Source organism: Salmo salar, chromosome 01 (assembly GCF_965601325.2).
Source record: "Salmo salar chromosome 01, fSalSal1, whole genome shotgun sequence".
In the NCBI taxonomy this organism is placed as follows: domain Eukaryota; kingdom Metazoa; phylum Chordata; class Actinopteri; order Salmoniformes; family Salmonidae; genus Salmo; species Salmo salar.
The window spans coordinates 121,132,561-121,152,459 of NC_138291.1; the positions used below are offsets into that span (position 1 = coordinate 121,132,561).

At 47.4% G+C, this 19,899-nt stretch overlaps 1 protein-coding gene across 1 annotated transcript in view; it reads left to right on the forward strand.

The window, feature by feature from the left end:
- Positions 1-19,899, forward strand: part of LOC106613696 (ryanodine receptor 2) — a 1,296,826-nt gene that overhangs the window by 258,953 nt on the left and 1,017,974 nt on the right. The window contains 3 exon segments of the mRNA XM_082973418.1: positions 8,299-8,373; positions 13,124-13,280; positions 16,974-17,138. Of these exon segments, the coding sequence (XP_082829544.1) occupies positions 8,299-8,373; positions 13,124-13,280; positions 16,974-17,138 (397 nt within the window).

Genomic DNA, 19,899 nt, shown 5'->3' on the forward strand with positions numbered 1-19,899 from the left:
GCTGCAGGTCTAGATACTGCCCTCACTATCCACTGGTCTAGATACTGCCCTCACTATCCACTGCTGCAGGTCTAGATACTGCCCTCTCTATCCACTGCTGCAGGTCTAGATACTGCCCTCACTATCCACTGGTCTAGATACTGCCCTCACTATACACTGGTCTAGATACTGCCCTCACTATCCAGTGCTGCAGGTCTAGATACTGCCCTCACTATCCACTGCTGCAGGTCTAGATACTGCCCTCACTATCGACTGCTGCAGGTCTAGATACTGCCCTCAATATCCACTGCTGCAGGTCTAGATACTGCCCTCACTATCCACTGGTCTAGATACTGCCCTCACTATCCACTGGTCTAGATACTGCCCTCACTATCCACTGCTGCAGGTCTAGATACTGCCCTCACTATCCACTGCTGCAGGTCTAGATACTGTCCTCACTATCCACTGCTGCAGGTCTAGATACTGTCCTCACTATCCACTACTGCAGGTCTAGATACTGCCCTCACTATCCACTACTGCAGGTCTAGATACTGCCCTCACTATCCACTGGTCTAGATACTGCCCTCACTATCCACTGGTCTAGGTACTGCCCTCACTATCCACTGGTCTAGATACTGCCATCACTATCCACTGGTCTAGATACTGCCCTCACTATCCTCACTATCCACTGCTACAGGTCTAGATACTGCCCTCACTATCCACTGGTCTAGATACTGCCCTCACTATACACTGCTGCAGGTCTAGATACTGCCCTCACTATCCACTGCTGCAGGTCTAGATACTGCCCTCACTATCCACTGGTCTAGATACTGCCGTCACTATCCACTGGTCTAGATACTGCCCTCACTATCCACTGGTCTAGATACTGCCCTCACTATCCACTGGTCTAGATACTGCCCTCACTATCCACTGGTCTAGATACTGCCCTCACTATCCACTGGTCTAGATACTGCCCTCACTATCCACTGGTCTAGATACTGCCCTCACTATCCTCTGGTCTAGATACTGCCCTCACTATCCACTGCTGCAGGTCTAGATACTGTCCTCACTATCCACTACTGCAGGTCTAGATACTGCCCTCACTATCCACTGGTCTAGATACTGCCCTCACTATCCACTGGTCTAGATACTGCCCTCACTATCCACTGGTCTAGATACTGCCGTCACTATCCACTGGTCTAGATACTGCCCTCACTATCCTCACTATCCACTGCTACAGGTCTCGATACTGCCCTCACTATCCACTGGTCTAGATACTGCCCTCACTATCTACTGCTGCAGGTCTAGATACTGCCCTCACTATCCACTGCTGCAGGTCTAGATACTGCCCTCAATATCCACTGCTGCAGGTCTAGATACTGCCCTCACTATCCACTGGTCTAGATACTGCCCTCACTATCCACTGCTGCAGGTCTAGATACTGCCCTCACTATCCACTGCTGCAGGTCAATATACTGCCCTCACTATCCACTGCTGCAGGTCTAGATACTGCCCTCACTATCCACTTGTCTAGATACTGCCCTCACTATCCACTGGTCTAGATACTGCCCTCACTATCCAGTGCTGCAGGTCTAGATACTGCCCTCACTATCCACTGCTGCAGGTCTAGATACTGCCCTCACTATCCACTGCTGCAGGTCTAGATACTGCCCTCACTATCCACTGGTCTAGATACTGCCCTCACTATCCACTGGTCTAGATACTGCCCTCACTATCCACTGCTGCAGGTCTAGATACTGTCCTCACTATCCACTGCTGCAGGTCTAGATACTGTCCTCACTATCCAATGCTGCAGGTCTAGATACTGCCCTCACTATCCACTGCTGCAGGTCTAGATACTGCCCTCACTATCCACTGCTGCAGGTCTAGATACTGTCCTCACTATCTACTGCTGCAGGTCTAGATACTGCCCTCACTATCCACTGCTGCAGGTCTAGATACTGCCCTCAATATCCACTGCTGCAGGTCTAGATACTGCCCTCACTATCCACTGGTCTAGATACTGCCCTCACTATCCACTGCTGCAGGTCTAGATACTGCCCTCACTATCCACTGCTGCAGGTCAATATACTGCCCTCACTATCCACTGCTGCAGGTCTAGATACTGCCCTCACTATCCACTTGTCTAGATACTGCCCTCACTATCCACTGGTCTAGATACTGCCCTCACTATCCAGTGCTGCAGGTCTAGATACTGCCCTCACTATCCACTGCTGCAGGTCTAGATACTGCCCTCACTATCCACTGCTGCAGGTCTAGATACTGCCCTCACTATCCACTGGTCTAGATACTGCCCTCACTATCCACTGGTCTAGATACTGCCCTCACTATCCACTGCTGCAGGTCTAGATACTGTCCTCACTATCCACTGCTGCAGGTCTAGATACTGTCCTCACTATCCAATGCTGCAGGTCTAGATACTGCCCTCACTATCCACTGCTGCAGGTCTAGATACTGCCCTCACTATCCACTGCTGCAGGTCTAGATACTGTCCTCACTATCCACTACTGCAGGTCTAGATACTGCCCTCACTATCCACTGGTCTAGATACTGCCCTCACTATCCACTGGTCTAGATACTGCCCTCACTATCCACTGGTCTAGATACTGCCGTCACTATCCACTGGTCTAGATACTGCCCTCACTATCCTCACTATCCACTGCTACAGGTCTCGATACTGCCCTCACTATCCACTGGTCTAGATACTGCCCTCACTATCCTCACTATCTACTGCTGCAGGTCTAGATACTGCCCTCACTATCCACTGCTGCAGGTCTAGATACTGCCCTCACTATCCACTGGTCTAGATACTGCCCTCACTATCCACTGCTGCAGGTCTAGATACTGCCCTCTCTATCCACTGCTGCAGGTCTAGATACTGCCCTCACTATCCACTGGTCTAGATACTGCCCTCACTATACACTGGTCTAGATACTGCCCTCACTATCCAGTGCTGCAGGTCTAGATACTGCCCTCACTATCCACTGCTGCAGGTCTAGATACTGCCCTCACTATCGACTGCTGCAGGTCTAGATACTGCCCTCAATATCCACTGCTGCAGGTCTAGATACTGCCCTCACTATCCACTGGTCTAGATACTGCCCTCACTATCCACTGGTCTAGATACTGCCCTCACTATCCACTGCTGCAGGTCTAGATACTGCCCTCACTATCCACTGCTGCAGGTCTAGATACTGTCCTCACTATCCACTGCTGCAGGTCTAGATACTGTCCTCACTATCCACTACTGCAGGTCTAGATACTGCCCTCACTATCCACTACTGCAGGTCTAGATACTGCCCTCACTATCCACTGGTCTAGATACTGCCCTCACTATCCACTGGTCTAGGTACTGCCCTCACTATCCACTGGTCTAGATACTGCCATCACTATCCACTGGTCTAGATACTGCCCTCACTATCCTCACTATCCACTGCTACAGGTCTAGATACTGCCCTCACTATCCACTGGTCTAGATACTGCCCTCACTATACACTGCTGCAGGTCTAGATACTGCCCTCACTATCCACTGCTGCAGGTCTAGATACTGCCCTCACTATCCACTGGTCTAGATACTGCCGTCACTATCCACTGGTCTAGATACTGCCCTCACTATCCACTGGTCTAGATACTGCCCTCACTATCCACTGGTCTAGATACTGCCCTCACTATCCACTGGTCTAGATACTGCCCTCACTATCCACTGGTCTAGATACTGCCCTCACTATCCACTGGTCTAGATACTGCCCTCACTATCCTCTGGTCTAGATACTGCCCTCACTATCCACTGCTGCAGGTCTAGATACTGTCCTCACTATCCACTAGTGCAGGTCTAGATACTGCCCTCACTATCCACTGGTCTAGATACTGCCCTCACTATCCACTGGTCTAGATACTGCCCTCACTATCCACTGGTCTAGATACTGCCGTCACTATCCACTGGTCTAGATACTGCCCTCACTATCCTCACTATCCACTGCTACAGGTCTCGATACTGCCCTCACTATCCACTGGTCTAGATACTGCCCTCACTATCTACTGCTGCAGGTCTAGATACTGCCCTCACTATCCACTGCTGCAGGTCTAGATACTGCCCTCAATATCCACTGCTGCAGGTCTAGATACTGCCCTCACTATCCACTGGTCTAGATACTGCCCTCACTATCCACTGCTGCAGGTCTAGATACTGCCCTCACTATCCACTGCTGCAGGTCAATATACTGCCCTCACTATCCACTGCTGCAGGTCTAGATACTGCCCTCACTATCCACTTGTCTAGATACTGCCCTCACTATCCACTGGTCTAGATACTGCCCTCACTATCCAGTGCTGCAGGTCTAGATACTGCCCTCACTATCCACTGCTGCAGGTCTAGATACTGCCCTCACTATCCACTGCTGCAGGTCTAGATACTGCCCTCACTATCCACTGGTCTAGATACTGCCCTCACTATCCACTGGTCTAGATACTGCCCTCACTATCCACTGCTGCAGGTCTAGATACTGTCCTCACTATCCACTGCTGCAGGTCTAGATACTGTCCTCACTATCCAATGCTGCAGGTCTAGATACTGCCCTCACTATCCACTGCTGCAGGTCTAGATACTGCCCTCACTATCCACTGCTGCAGGTCTAGATACTGTCCTCACTATCCACTACTGCAGGTCTAGATACTGCCCTCACTATCCACTGGTCTAGATACTGCCCTCACTATCCACTGGTCTAGATACTGCCCTCACTATCCACTGGTCTAGATACTGCCGTCACTATCCACTGGTCTAGATACTGCCCTCACTATCCTCACTATCCACTGCTACAGGTCTCGATACTGCCCTCACTATCCACTGGTCTAGATACTGCCCTCACTATCCTCACTATCTACTGCTGCAGGTCTAGATACTGCCCTCACTATCCACTGCTGCAGGTCTAGATACTGCCCTCACTATCCACTGGTCTAGATACTGCCCTCACTATCCAATGCTGCAGGTCTAGATACTGCCCTCTCTATCCACTGCTGCAGGTCTAGATACTGCCCTCACTATCCACTGGTCTAGATACTGCCCTCACTATACACTGGTCTAGATACTGCCCTCACTATCCAGTGCTGCAGGTCTAGATACTGCCCTCACTATCCACTGCTGCAGGTCTAGATACTGCCCTCACTATCGACTGCTGCAGGTCTAGATACTGCCCTCAATATCCACTGCTGCAGGTCTAGATACTGCCCTCACTATCCACTGGTCTAGATACTGCCCTCACTATCCACTGGTCTAGATACTGCCCTCACTATCCACTGCTGCAGGTCTAGATACTGCCCTCACTATCCACTGCTGCAGGTCTAGATACTGTCCTCACTATCCACTGCTGCAGGTCTAGATACTGTCCTCACTATCCACTACTGCAGGTCTAGATACTGCCCTCACTATCCACTACTGCAGGTCTAGATACTGCCCTCACTATCCACTGGTCTAGATACTGCCCTCACTATCCACTGGTCTAGGTACTGCCCTCACTATCCACTGGTCTAGATACTGCCATCACTATCCACTGGTCTAGATACTGCCCTCACTATCCTCACTATCCACTGCTACAAGTCTAGATACTGCCCTCACTATCCACTGGTCTAGATACTGCCCTCACTATACACTGCTGCAGGTCTAGATACTGCCCTCACTATCCACTGCTGCAGGTCTAGATACTGCCCTCACTATCCACTGGTCTAGATACTGCCGTCACTATCCACTGGTCTAGATACTGCCCTCACTATCCACTGGTCTAGATACTGCCCTCACTATCCACTGGTCTAGATACTGCCCTCACTATCCACTGGTCTAGATACTGCCCTCACTATCCACTGGTCTAGATACTGCCCTCACTATCCACTGGTCTAGATACTGCCCTCACTATCCTCTGGTCTAGATACTGCCCTCACTATCCACTGCTGCAGGTCTAGATACTGTCCTCACTATCCACTACTGCAGGTCTAGATACTGCCCTCACTATCCACTGGTCTAGATACTGCCCTCACTATCCACTGGTCTAGATACTGCCCTCACTATCCACTGGTCTAGATACTGCCGTCACTATCCACTGGTCTAGATACTGCCCTCACTATCCTCACTATCCACTGCTACAGGTCTCGATACTGCCCTCACTATCCACTGGTCTAGATACTGCCCTCACTATCCACTGGTCTAGGTACTGCCCTCACTATCCACTGGTCTAGATACTGCCATCACTATCCACTGGTCTAGATACTGCCCTCACTATCCTCACTATCCACTGCTACAGGTCTAGATACTGCCCTCACTATCCACTGGTCTAGATACTGCCCTCACTATACACTGCTGCAGGTCTAGATACTGCCCTCACTATCCACTGCTGCAGGTCTAGATACTGCCCTCACTATCCACTGGTCTAGATACTGCCGTCACTATCCACTGGTCTAGATACTGCCCTCACTATCCACTGGTCTAGATACTGCCCTCACTATCCACTGGTCTAGATACTGCCCTCACTATCCACTGGTCTAGATACTGCCCTCACTATCCACTGGTCTAGATACTGCCCTCACTATCCACTGGTCTAGATACTGCCCTCACTATCCTCTGGTCTAGATACTGCCCTCACTATCCACTGCTGCAGGTCTAGATACTGTCCTCACTATCCACTACTGCAGGTCTAGATACTGCCCTCACTATCCACTGGTCTAGATACTGCCCTCACTATCCACTGGTCTAGATACTGCCCTCACTATCCACTGGTCTAGATACTGCCGTCACTATCCACTGGTCTAGATACTGCCCTCACTATCCTCACTATCCACTGCTACAGGTCTCGATACTGCCCTCACTATCCACTGGTCTAGATACTGCCCTCACTATCTACTGCTGCAGGTCTAGATACTGCCCTCACTATCCACTGCTGCAGGTCTAGATACTGCCCTCACTATCCACTGCTGCAGGTCTAGATACTGCCCTCACTATCCACTGGTCTAGATACTGCCCTCACTATCCACTGCTGCAGGTCTAGATACTGCCCTCACTATCCACTGCTGCAGGTCTAGATACTGCCCTCACTATCCACTGCTGCAGGTCTAGATACTGCCCTCACTATCCACTGCTGCAGGTCTAGATACTGCCCTCACTATCCACTGCTGCAGGTCTAGATACTGCCCTCACTATCCACTGGTCTAGATACTGCCCTCACTATCCACTGGTCTAGATACTGCCCTCACTATCCACTGCTGCAGGTCTAGATACTGCCCTCACTATCCACTGCTGCAGGTCTAGATACTGCCCTCACTATCCAGTGCTGCAGGTCTAGATACTGCCCTCACTATCCACTGCTGCAGGTCTAGATACTGCCCTCACTATCCACTGCTGCAGGTCTAGATACTGCCCTCACTATCCACTGGTCTAGATACTGCCCTCACTATCCACTGCTGCAGGTCTAGATACTGTCCTCACTATCCACTGCTGCAGGTCTAGATACTGTCCTCACTATCCACTACTGCAGGTCTAGATACTGCCCTCACTATCCACTGGTCTAGATACTGCCCTCACTATCCACTGGTCTAGATACTGCCCTCACTATCCACTGGTCTAGATACTGCCGTCACTATCCACTGGTCTAGATACTGCCCTCACTATCCACTGGTCTAGATACTGCCCTCACTATCTACTGCTGCAGGTCTAGATACTGCCCTCACTATCCACTGCTGCAGGTCTAGATACTGCCCTCACTATCCACTGCTGCAGGTCTAGATACTGCCCTCACTATCCACTGGTCTAGATACTGCCCTCACTATGCACTGCTGCAGATCTGGATACTGCCCTCACTATCCACTGCTGCAGGTCTAGATACTGCCCTCACTATCCACTGGTCTAGATACTGCCCTCACTATCCACTGCTGCAGGTCTAGATACTGCCCTCACTATCCACTGCTGCAGGTCTAGATACTGCCCTCACTATCCACTGCTGCAGGTCTAGATACTGCCCTCACTATCCACTGCTGCAGGTCTAGATACTGCCCTCACTATCCACTGCTGCAGGTCTAGATACTGCCCTCACTATCCACAGTGAAACACAGCAGCAGAACATGGAAGGATGTGAAATAAGTTCCCCATAGATGTTCCTGTTGATATTCCTCCGTACCGAGGTGAAGTGTTTACGTTGTGAATATGTGCTTTATGAGGACATCGGCATCGGGCTCTTATTTCTCAGGGATACAGACCACTTCCACGCACCCACCCACCACCACCACTACCCCTCCACTCAGTTCTCTTTTCTTCCCCAGGACGGTGCACTACGAGGGGGGAGCTGTGTCCATCCACGCCCGCTCCCTCTGGAGGCTGGAGACGCTACGAGTGGCGTAAGTTCAACTACGTGACACATCTCATCTCACCTCCGTATGTCAGTGCCAATCTGTTACCACTAGACTCTATAGACTATAACGGTTCCGGGCCAGACTACGATGCAGACACGGGGGGGGGGGGGGGGGGAGGTGGTTTGAGTCTGATATTTACTAGTTCCAAAAAAGAAGGGAGCAGGCAAGAGAATAGTCGTGGACAAGCAAAAAAGGTCAAAACCAGATCAGAGTCCAGGAGGTACAGACTGGTCAGGCAGGCTCGAGGTCGAGTGCAGGCTGACTGGTCAGGCAGGCGGGTACGGAGTTCAGAAAACAGGGAAAGGGTCAAAACCAGATCAGAGTCCAGGAGGTACAGAGTGGCAGGCAGGCTCGAGGTCAGGGCAGGCAGACTGGTCAGGGCAGGCGGGTTCAGAGTCAGGCAGGCAAGGGTCAAACCCTGGAGGACTAGCAAACATAGAAAATAGCAAAAGCAGGAGCACGGACAAACATGCTGGTTGACTTGAAACAGACAAGATGAACTGGTACAGAGAGACAGGAAACACAGGGATAAATACACAGAGAGACAGGAAACACAGGGATAAATACACAGAGAGACAGGAAACACAGGGATAAATACACAGAGAGACAGGAAACACAGGGATAAATACACTGTCACAGAGAGACAGGAAACACAGGAATAAATACACTGGTACAGAGACAGGAAACACAGGGATAAATACACTGAGGAAAATATGTGACACCTGGAGGGGGTGGAGACAATCACAAGGACAGGTGAAACAGATCAGGGCGTGAAAATAGACACTGTAATATTATCACTCTATAGTTTCTGTAATATTATCACTCTATAGACACTATAATATTATCACTCTATAGACACTATAATATTAGCACTCTATAGACACTGTAATATTATCACTCTAGAGACTGTAATATTATCACTCAATAGACACTATAATATTATCACTCTAGAGACTGTAATATTATCACTCTATAGAGTGTAGATCAGAGAGACAGTACCATTATCACTCTATAGACACTGTAATATTATCACTCTATAGACACTGTACCATTATCACTATATAGACACTGTAATATTATCACTCTTGAGACACTGTAATATTATCACTCTATAGAGTGTAGATCAGAGAGACAGTACCATTATCACTCTATAGAAACTGTAATATTAACACTCTATAGACACTGTAATATTATCACTCTTGAGACACTGTATCACTCTATAGACACTGTAATATTATTACTCTATAGAGTGTAGATCAGAGAGACAGTACCATTATCACTCTATAGACACTGTAATATTAACACTCTATAGACACTGTAATATTATCACTATAAACACTAATATTATCACTCTATAGAGTGTAGATCAGAGAGACAGTACCATTATCACTCTATAGACACTGTAATATTAACACTCTATAGACACTGTAATAGTATCACTCTATAGAGACTATAATATTATCACTCTATAGACACTGTAATATTATCACTCTATAGAGACTGTAATATTATCACTCTATAGACACTGTACTATTATCACTCTATAGAGACTGTAATATTATCACTCTATAGACACTGTAATATTATCACTCTATAGAGACTGTAATATTAACACTCTATAGACACTGTAATATTAACACTGTAATATTAACACTCTATAGACACTGTAATATTAACACTGTAATATTATCACTCTATAGAGAGTGTACCATTAACACTGTAATATTAACACTCTATAGAGAGTGTACCATTAACACTCTATAGACACTAATATTAACACTCTATAGACACTGTAATATTATCACTCTATAGACACTAATTTTAACACTCTATAGACACTGTAATATTAACACTCTATAGACACTGTAATATTATCATTCTATAGACACTGTAATATTAACACTGTAATATATCACTCTATAGAGAGTGTACCATTAACACTCTGCCCCCCAGCAGTGTAGATCAGGGTGATGTCACCGTGAGAGGGCATGGTATTGACTCCTTTAAGACCCTGTATCCTGACCTGGGGTTGTACGTGTGACGGTGTTAATAGACCTCCCAGTAGCACTGTCTCTGTCAGCGGGGCCCACTGCCAACGTGGTGTACAGTGTTTCTGTCAGACCCAGTCTGTGGAGAGAAGAAGAGCCCTCCTCCCATCCAGGGTCATATACACACAGACTGTTTGCGGTGAAGTGTCTAATTACAAACAGCATGGTAGTAGTCCACCGATAACACAGACAGAGATTTCTCTCCTTGTTTTGTATCAGGGCTTATTGAATATACTGTAGTGTTCATGGTTTCTGATGAGGACAGGGTTTGGGGTTGAATATAAATACTCTGCCCTCTGTAGCCTGTTGTGTTCTGTTCTGTCAGACAGACGGTTTGGGGTTACAGTTAGTACTGTATGTCTACAGGACAGTATAGAAATAGGTTTGGGGTTATAGATAGTACTGTATGTCTACAGGACAGTATAGAAATAGGTTTGGGGTTATAGATAGCACTGTACGTCTACAGGACAGTATAGAAATAGGTTTGGGGTTATAGATAGCACTGTACGTCTACAGGACAGTATAGAAATAGGTTTGGGGTTACAGTTAGTACTGTATGTCTACAGGACAGTATAGAAATAGGTTTGGGGTTATAGATAGTACTGTATGTCTACAGGACAGTATAGAAATAGGTTTGGGGTTATAGATAGTACTGTATGTCTACAGGACAGTATAGAAATAGGTTTGGGGTTATAGATAGTACTGTACGACTACAGGACAGTATAGAAATAGGTTTGTGGTTATAGTTAGTACTGTACGTCAACAGGACAGGACAGTATAGAAATAGGTTTGGGGTTATAGATAGTACTGTATGTCTACAGGACAGTATAGAAATAGGTTTGGGGTTATAGATAGTACTGTTTCACTTTATATAAAGTAGGTTAACAAGGACAACTTTCATTGTTCCAGATCACCCACTTCTTTTCTTTTAAACTCCAGCATTGTGTAACGCTACGAACCAGGAAGCAAGTACAGGGAGTGAATTTAATAAATAAGGGAACATGGAACAAAACAAGAAACACGAGTAGCGTACAGACACAGAAACACAGGGGGAGTAGACGTGACTCATCGCCTTTTAGTTAAATGTTATGTGGTTCTAATGTTAACATGTTGGGAGCGTTCAGTCTTTTAGTTAAATGTGTTTTTAATGTTAACATGTTGGGAGCATTCAGTCTTTTAGTTAAATGTGGTTTTAATGTTAACATGTTGGGAGGATTCAGTCTTTTAGTTAAATGTGGTTTTAATGTTAACATGTTGGGAGGATTCAGTCTTTTAGTTAAATGTTATGTGGTTTTAATGTTAACATGTTGGGAGGATTCAGTCTTTTAGTTAAATGTGGTTTAAATGTTAACACGTTGGCAGGATTCAGTCTTTTAGTTAAATGTTATGTGGTTTTAATGTTAACATGTTGTGAGGATTCAGTCTTTTAGTTAAATGTGGTTTTAATGTTAACATGTTGGGAGGATTCAGTCTTTTAGTTAAATGTGGTTTTAATGTTAACATGTTGGGAGGATTCAGTCTTTTAGTTAAATGTGGTTTTAATGTTAACATGTTGGGAGGATTCAGTCTTTTAGTTAAATGTGGTTTTAATGTTAACACGTTGGGAGGATTCAGTCTTTTAGTTAAATGTTATGTGGTTTTAATGTTAACATGTTGGGAGGATTCAGTCTTTTAGTTAAATGTGGTTTTAATGTTAACACGTTGGGAGGATTCAGTCTTTTAGTTAAATGTTATGTGGTTTTAATGTTAACACGTTGGGAGGATTCAGTCTTTTAGTTAAATGTTATGTGGTTTTAATGTTAACATGTTGGGAGGATTCAGTCTTTTAGTTAAATGTGGTTTTAATGTTAACATGTTGGGAGGATTCAGTCTTTTAGTTAAATGTGGTTTTAATGTTAACATGTTGGAAGGATTCAGTCTTTTAACTAAATGTGGTTTTAATGTTTAAACATGTTGGGAGGATTCAGTCTTTTAGTTAAATGTGGTTTTAATGTTAACATGTTGGGAGGATTCACGGCTGTTTACTGTGTTATTAGCTAAAATAAAGAAATGTTTTCTTATCAGACTAGTCACTACGTCTAGTACAGATTGTCCCGAACTCTGTCCTGGGGACCACAAGGGATGTCGCATTACTGCTCAGCTGATTCAAATAACCAGCTCATCATCAAGCTCCGATTAGGACCCAGGACCGAGTTTGGGAAACGATGCTCTAGTACTAGTCAGTATCACACCCACTGGGGGCCAGACCCTCAGAGGTGTCTCCTCTTCTCACTGTCTCCTCTCTTTCTCTCTGTCTCTTCTCTCTGTCTCTCTGTCTCTCTCTCTCTCTGTCTCTCTTCTCTCTTTCTCTCTCTTCTCTCTTTCTCTGTCTCTCTGTCTTTCTCTCTCTCTTCTCTCTTTCTCTCTCTTCTCTCTGTCTCTCTCTCTCTCTCTTCTCTCTGTCTCTCTCTCTTTCTCTCTCTTCTCTCTGTCTCTCTCTCTTCTCTCTGTCTCTCTCTCTTCTCTCTGTCTCTGTCTCTCTCTCTTCTCTCTGTCTCTGTCTCTTCTCTCTTCTCTCTTTCGCTGTCTCTTCTCTCTCTTTGTCTCCGTCTCTTCTCTCTCTCTGTCTCTTCTCTCTTTCTATCTCACTCTCTCTCTCTTTCTCTCTCTCTACTTTTCTCTCTCTCTCTCTCTCTGTCTCTCTGTAGGTGGAGCGGCAGCCACACCCGCTGGGGTCAACCCTTCCGTCTCCGTCATGTGACCACGGGGAAGTACCTCAGTATCATGGAGGATAAGGGCCTGCTACTGATGGACAAGGAGAAAGCTGACGTCAAGTCTACTGCTTTCTGCTTCCGCCCCTCCAAGGTACACTTCAGCCTGGCTCTGCCATGCAAACACACACACACACACACACACTCCACCGCTTACAGTAACAGTATACTGTTGATCTGCACAGAGCAGTCTTCAGCAACGTGCCTCCTGCACTAGTGAGATGTTGGGTGATGGAGGCTGGAGTTGTAATTAGATGTTGGGTGATGGAGGCTGGAGTCTCTTGTAATTAGATGTTGGGTGATGGAGGCTGGAGTCTCTTGTAATTAGTTGTTGGTTGATGGAGGCTGGAGTCTCTTGTAATGAGATGTTGGGTGATGGAGGCTGGAGTCTCTTGTAATTAGATGTTGGGTGATGGAGGCTGGGGGTTGTGGTTATATAGAAACAGATTGCAGTAGTGGGATGCAGGGTGGTATGCTGCTGGCATATTAGTGTTATATAGAAACAGATTGCAGTGTAGGGTTATATAGAAACAGATTGCTGTGTAGGGTTATATAGAAACAGATTGCTGTGTAGGGTTATATAGAAACAGATTGCTGTGTTGGGTTATATAGAAACAGATTGCTGTGTAGTGTTATATAGAAACAGCTCTCTGCGTCCAGCTGTCCTCTAATGGTTCCTACAGCTCTCTGCATCTAGCTGTCCTCTAATGGTTCCTACAGCTCTCTGCATCCAGTTGTCCTCTAATGGTTCCTACAGCTCTCTGCATCCAGCTGTCCTCTAATGGTTCGTACAGCTCTCTGCGTCCAGCTGTCCTCTCGTGGTTCCTACAGCTCTCTGCGTCCAGCTGTCCTCTACTGGTTCCTACAGCTCTCTGCATCCTGCTGTCCTCTAATGGTTCCTACAGCTCTCTGCATCTAGCTGTCCTCTAATGTTTCCTACAGCTCTCTGCATCCAGCTGTCCTCTAATGGTTCCTACAGCTCTCTGCATCCAGCTGTCCTCTACTGGTTCCTACAGCTCTCTGCATCCTGCTGTCCTCTAATGGTTGCTACAGCTCTCTGCATCTAGCTGTCCTCTAGTGGGTCCTACAGCTCTCTGCATCTAGCTGTCCTCTACTGGTTCCTACAGCTCTCTGCATCCAGCTGTACTCTAATGGTTGCTACAGCTCTCAGCCTCTAGATGTCCTCTCATGGTTCCTACAGCTCTCTGCATCCAGCTGGCCTCTAATGGTTCCTACAGCTCTCTGCGTCTAGCTGTCCTCTAATGGTTTCTACAGCTCTCTGCGTCTAGCTGTTTTCTACTGGTTCCTACAGCTCTCTGCATCCAGCTGTCCTCTCGTGGTTCCTACAGCTCTCTGCATCCAGCTGTCCTCTACTGGTTCCTACAGCTCTCTGCATCTAGCTGTCCTCTAATGGTTCCTACAGCTCTCTGCATCTAGCTGTCCTCTACTGGTTCCTACAGCTCTCTGCATCCAGATGTCCTCTCGTGGTTCCTACAGCTCTCTTCGTCTTGCTGTCCTCTAATAGTTCCTGCAGCTCTCTGCATCCAGCTGTCCTCTAATGGTTCCTACAGCTCTCTGCATCTAGCTGTCCTCTAATGGTTCCTACAGCTCTCTGCATCCTGCTGTCCTCTCGTGGTTCCTACAGCTCTCTGCATCTAGCTGTCCTCTAATGGTTCCTACAGCTCTCTGCATCCAGCTGTCCTCTCGTGGTTCCTACCGCTCTCTGCGTCCAGCTGTCCTCTCGTGGTTCCTACAGCTCTCTGCATCTAGCTGTCCTTTAATGCTTCCTACAGTTCTCTGCATCCTGCTGTCCTCTAATGGTTCCTACAGCTCTCTATGTCCAGCTGTCCTCTAATGGTTCCTACAGCTCTCTGCATCCTGCTGTCCTCTAATGGTTCCTACAGCTCTCTATGTCCAGCTGTCCTCTCCTGGTTCCTACAGCTCTCTGTATCTAGCTGTCCTCTCGTGGTTCCTACAGCTCTCTGCGTCCAGCTGTCCTCTACTGGTTCCTACAGCTCTCTGCATCTAGCTGTCCTCTAATGGTTCCTACAGCTCTCTGCATCTAGCTGTCCTCTACTGGTTCCTACTGCTCTCTGCGTCTTGCTGTCCTCTAATGGTTCCTACAGCTCTCTGCATCCAGCTGTCCTCTAATGGTTCCTACAGCTCTCTGCATCTAGCTGTCCTCTAATGGTTCCTACAGCTCTCTGCATCCTGCTGTCCTCTCGTGGTTCCTACAGCTCTCTGCATCTAGCTGTCCTCTCGTGGTTCCTACAGCTCTCTGCATCCAGCTGTCCTCTCGTGGTTCCTACCGCTCTCTGCGTCCAGCTGTCCTCTCGTGGTTCCTACAGCTCTCTGCATCTAGCTGTCCTTTAATGGTTCCTACAGCTCTCTGCATCCTGCTGTCCTCTAATGGTTCCTACAGCTCTCTATGTCCAGCTGTCCTCTAATGGTTCCTACAGCTCTCTGCATCCTGCTGTCCTCTAATGGTTCCTACAGCTCTCTATGTCCAGCTGTCCTCTCCTGGTTCCTACAGCTCTCTGCATCTAGCTGTCCTCTCGTGGTTCCTACAGCTCTCTGCGTCCAGCTGTCCTCTACTGGTTCCTACAGCTCTCTGCATCTAGCTGTCCTCTAATGGTTCCTACAGCTCTCTGCATCTAGCTGTCCTCTACTGGTTCCTACAGCTCTCTGCATCCAGCTGTCCTCTCGTGGTTCCTACAGCTCTCTGCGTCTTGCTGTCCTCTAATGGTTCCTACAGCTCTCTGCATCCAGCTGTCCTCTAATGGTTCCTACAGCTCTCTGCATCTAGCTGTCCTCTAATGGTTCCTACAGCTCTCTGCATCCAGCTGTCCTCTCGTGGTTCCTACAGCTCTCTGCATCTAGCTGTCCTCACGTGGTTCCTACAGCTCTCTGCATCCAGCTGTCCTCTCGTGGTTCCTACAGCTCTCTGCGTCCAGCTGTCCTCTCGTGGTTCCTACAGCTCTCTGCATCCAGCTGTCCTCTAATGGTTCCTACAGCTCTCTGCATCTAGCTGTCCTCTAATGTTTCCTACAGCTCTCTATGTCCAGCTGTCCTCTAATGGTCCCTACAGCTCTCTGCATCTAGCTGTCCTCTAATGGTTCCTACAGCTCTCTGCATCTAGCTGTCCTCTAATGGTTCCTACAGCTCTCTATGTCCAGCTGTCCTCTAATGGTTCCTACAGCTCTCTGCATCCACCTGTCCTCTAATGGTTCCAACAGCTCTCTGCATCCAGCTGTCCTCTACTGGTTCCTACAGCTCTCTGCATCTCTAATGCCACCCTATTCCTTGTATAGTGAACAACATGACCAGGGTCCAATTGGGACTCAGCCCTCTCCTGTCTCTCTTCTCTCTCATGGTTCCTACAGCTCTCTGCCTCCATTAGGGACACAGCCCTCTCCTGTCCCTCTCTTCTCTCTCATGGTGGTGTGAGGAGTGCTGAGGTTGCATTTCTTCAACCAACGACGTGTCAAAGTGTGTGACATTGTGTCTGTGTTTATTTCAGAACGCTATACCTCATAATCCTGGGTCAAAAACCATTGGGGAATATTCAGAGAGACAGTGACACAGGTTGGGAGGGAGGGAGGGAGAGTAGGGGGTCAGAGCAGGGGTCATTCTGCACTACATCCTGTTAATAATGAATATATCACAGCTAATACATTGCAGGCACTAAGTTGTGCTTCATACCCTAACTAACTACAACCCCTTGTCCCTTTTTTTTAATTATAAATGATGTTCATTAGTCATCTGTCTCGTCTGCTTCCTTCTCCAGGAAAAGCTGGACTTGGGGCCAAAGAAGGAAGTGGATGGCATGGGTGCTCCTGACATCAAGTACGGGGACTCAGTGTGTTATATCCAACACGTGGACACCTGTCTGTGGCTCACATACCAGGCCATGGACGCTAAGTGTGCACGCATGGGCGGCGTGCAGAGAAAGGTACGGTACATCACTGTCTAAACACTCATCTCCTTCTGTCTGCTAGTCTAACCAACGCCACAATAGCCTGGTTGAAGATAGCTGTATGTGAAGTGATATGTGGGGCCTTCCCTGTGGCTCAGTTGGTAGAGTATGGTGTTTGCAACGCCAGTATGGTGTGTGCAACGTCAGGGTTGTGGGTTTGATTCCCACGGGGGGCCAGTACAATAAAAAAGAAAAAAATGCATGAGATGAAATGAAATGTATGCATTCACTACTGTAAGTCGCTCTGGATAAATGACTAAAAGTGTAAATGTAAAAATGGGTAGTCTCACCATTGTTATCTCAGCATTCATTCTTGTTTATCCAGGTTATCCTCACACATATATTGACATACTGTACTGTCTATTCGGGAAAGTATTCAGTAGATTAATTAGGAACATTTTAAATGTAATCCATTTGAGAATAAGGCTGTAACGTAACAAAATGTGGGAAAAGGACTGCAGTGAATATTAACCTGCAGCACCAGAGGTTAACCACTCTCATCAGAAGATGTCTCTCACTAAAACACAGCCTGCCGTCCCAACTTGAACCCTATTAACGTCGGTGCACTTTATAGTGCACTACTTTTTTTTACCGGGACTCATAGGGGCTCTGTTCAAAAGTAGTGCACTTCATAAGGAATAAGTATAGGACCCTGCCAAGTCCCCAGTCAATCAATCAATCAATCAATCAATCAATCAATCAATCAATCAATCAATCAATCAATCATTCAATCAAATGTATTTCTAAAGTATTTTTTACATCAGCTGATGTCACAAAGTGCTGTACAGAAACCCAGCCTAAAACCCCAAACAGCTGCCAATGCAGATGTAGAAGCACAGTGGCTAGGAAAAACTCGCTAGAAAGCCAGGAACCTAGGAAGAAACCTAGAGAGGAACCAGGCTATGAGGGGTGGCCAGTCCTCTTCTGGCTGTGCCGGGTGGATACTATCTAGTCTATAGAGAGGATACTGTAGGACCCAGCCTGGTCCCCAGGAGAAGTTATCTAGTCTATAGAGAGGATACTTTAGGACCCAGCCAGGTCCCCAGGAGAAGTGATCTAGTCTATAGAGAGGATACTGTAGAACCCAGCCTGGTCCCCATGAGAAGTTATCTAGTCTATAGAGAGGATACTGTAGGACCCAGCCTGGTCCCCAGGAGAAGTTATCTAGTCTATAGAGAGGATACTGTAGGACCCAGCCTGGTCCCCAGGAGAAGTTATCTAGAGAGGATACTGTAGGACCCAGCCTGGTCCCCAGGATAAGTTATCTAGTCTATAGAGAGGATACTGTAGGACCCAGCCTGGTCCCCAGGATAAGTTATCTAGTCTATAGAGAGGATACTGTAGGACCCAGCATGGTCCCCAGGAGAAGTTATCTAGTCTATAGAGAGGATACTGTAGGACCCAGCATGGTCCCCAGGAGAAGTTATCTAGAGAGGATACTGTAGGACCCAGCCTGGTCCCCAGGAGAAGTTATCTAGTCTATAGAGAGGATACTGTAGGACCCAGCCTGGTCCCCAGGATAAGTTATCTAGTCTATAGAGAGGATACTGTAGGACCCAGCATGGTCCCCAGGAGAAGTTATCAAGTCTATAGAGAGGATACTGTAGGACCCAGCCTGGTCCCCAGGAGAAGTTATCTAGTCTATAGAGAGGATACTGTAGGACCCAGCCTGGTCCCCAGGAGAAGTTATCTAGTCTAAAGAGAGGATACTGTAGGACCCAGCCTGGTCCCCAGGTGAAGTTATCTAGAGAGGATACTGTAGGACCCAGCCTGGTCCCCAGGAGAAGTTATCTAGTCTATAGAGAGGATACTGTATGACCCAGCCTGGTCCCCAGGAGAAGTTGTCTAGTCTATAGAGAGATTACTGTAGGACCCAGCCTGGTCCCCAGGAGAAGTTATCTAGAGAGGATACTGTAGGACCCAGCCTGGTCCCCAGGAGAAGTTATCTAGTCTATAGAGAGGATACTGTAGGACCCAGCCTGGTCCCCAGGATAAGTTATCTAGTCTATAGAGAGGATACTGTAGGACCCAGCATGGTCCCCAGGAGAAGTTATCTAGTCTATAGAGAGGATACTGTAGGACCCAGCCTGGTCCCCAGGAGAAGTTATCAAGAGAGGATACTGTAGGACCCAGCCTGGTCCCCAGGAGAAGTTATCTAGTCTATAGAGAGGATACTGTAGGACCCAGCCTGGTCCCCAGGAGAAGTTATCTAGTCTATAGAGAGGATACTGTAGGACCCAGCCTGGTCCCCAGGAGAAGTTATCTAGTCTAAAGAGAGGATACTGTAGGACCCAGCCTGGTCCCCAGGTGAAGTTATCTAGAGAGGATACTGTAGGACCCAGCCTGGTCCCCAGGAGAAGTTATCTAGTCTATAGAGAGGATACTGTATGACCCAGCCTGGTCCCCAGGAGAAGTTGTCTAGTCTATAGAGAGATTACTGTAGGACCCAGCCTGGTCCCCAGGAGAAGTTATCTAGTCTATAGGGAGGATACTGTAGGACCCAGCCTGGTCCCCAGGAGAAGTTATCTAGTCTATAGAGAGGATACTGTAGGACCCAGCCTGGTCCCCAGGAGAAGTTATCTAGAGAGGATACTGTAGGACCCAGCCTGGTCCCCAGGAGAAGTTATCCAGTCTATAGGGAGGATACTGTAGGACCCAGCCTGGTCCCCAGGAGAAGTTATCTAGTCTATAGAGAGGATACTGTAGGACCCAGCCTGGTCCCCAGGAGAAGTTATCT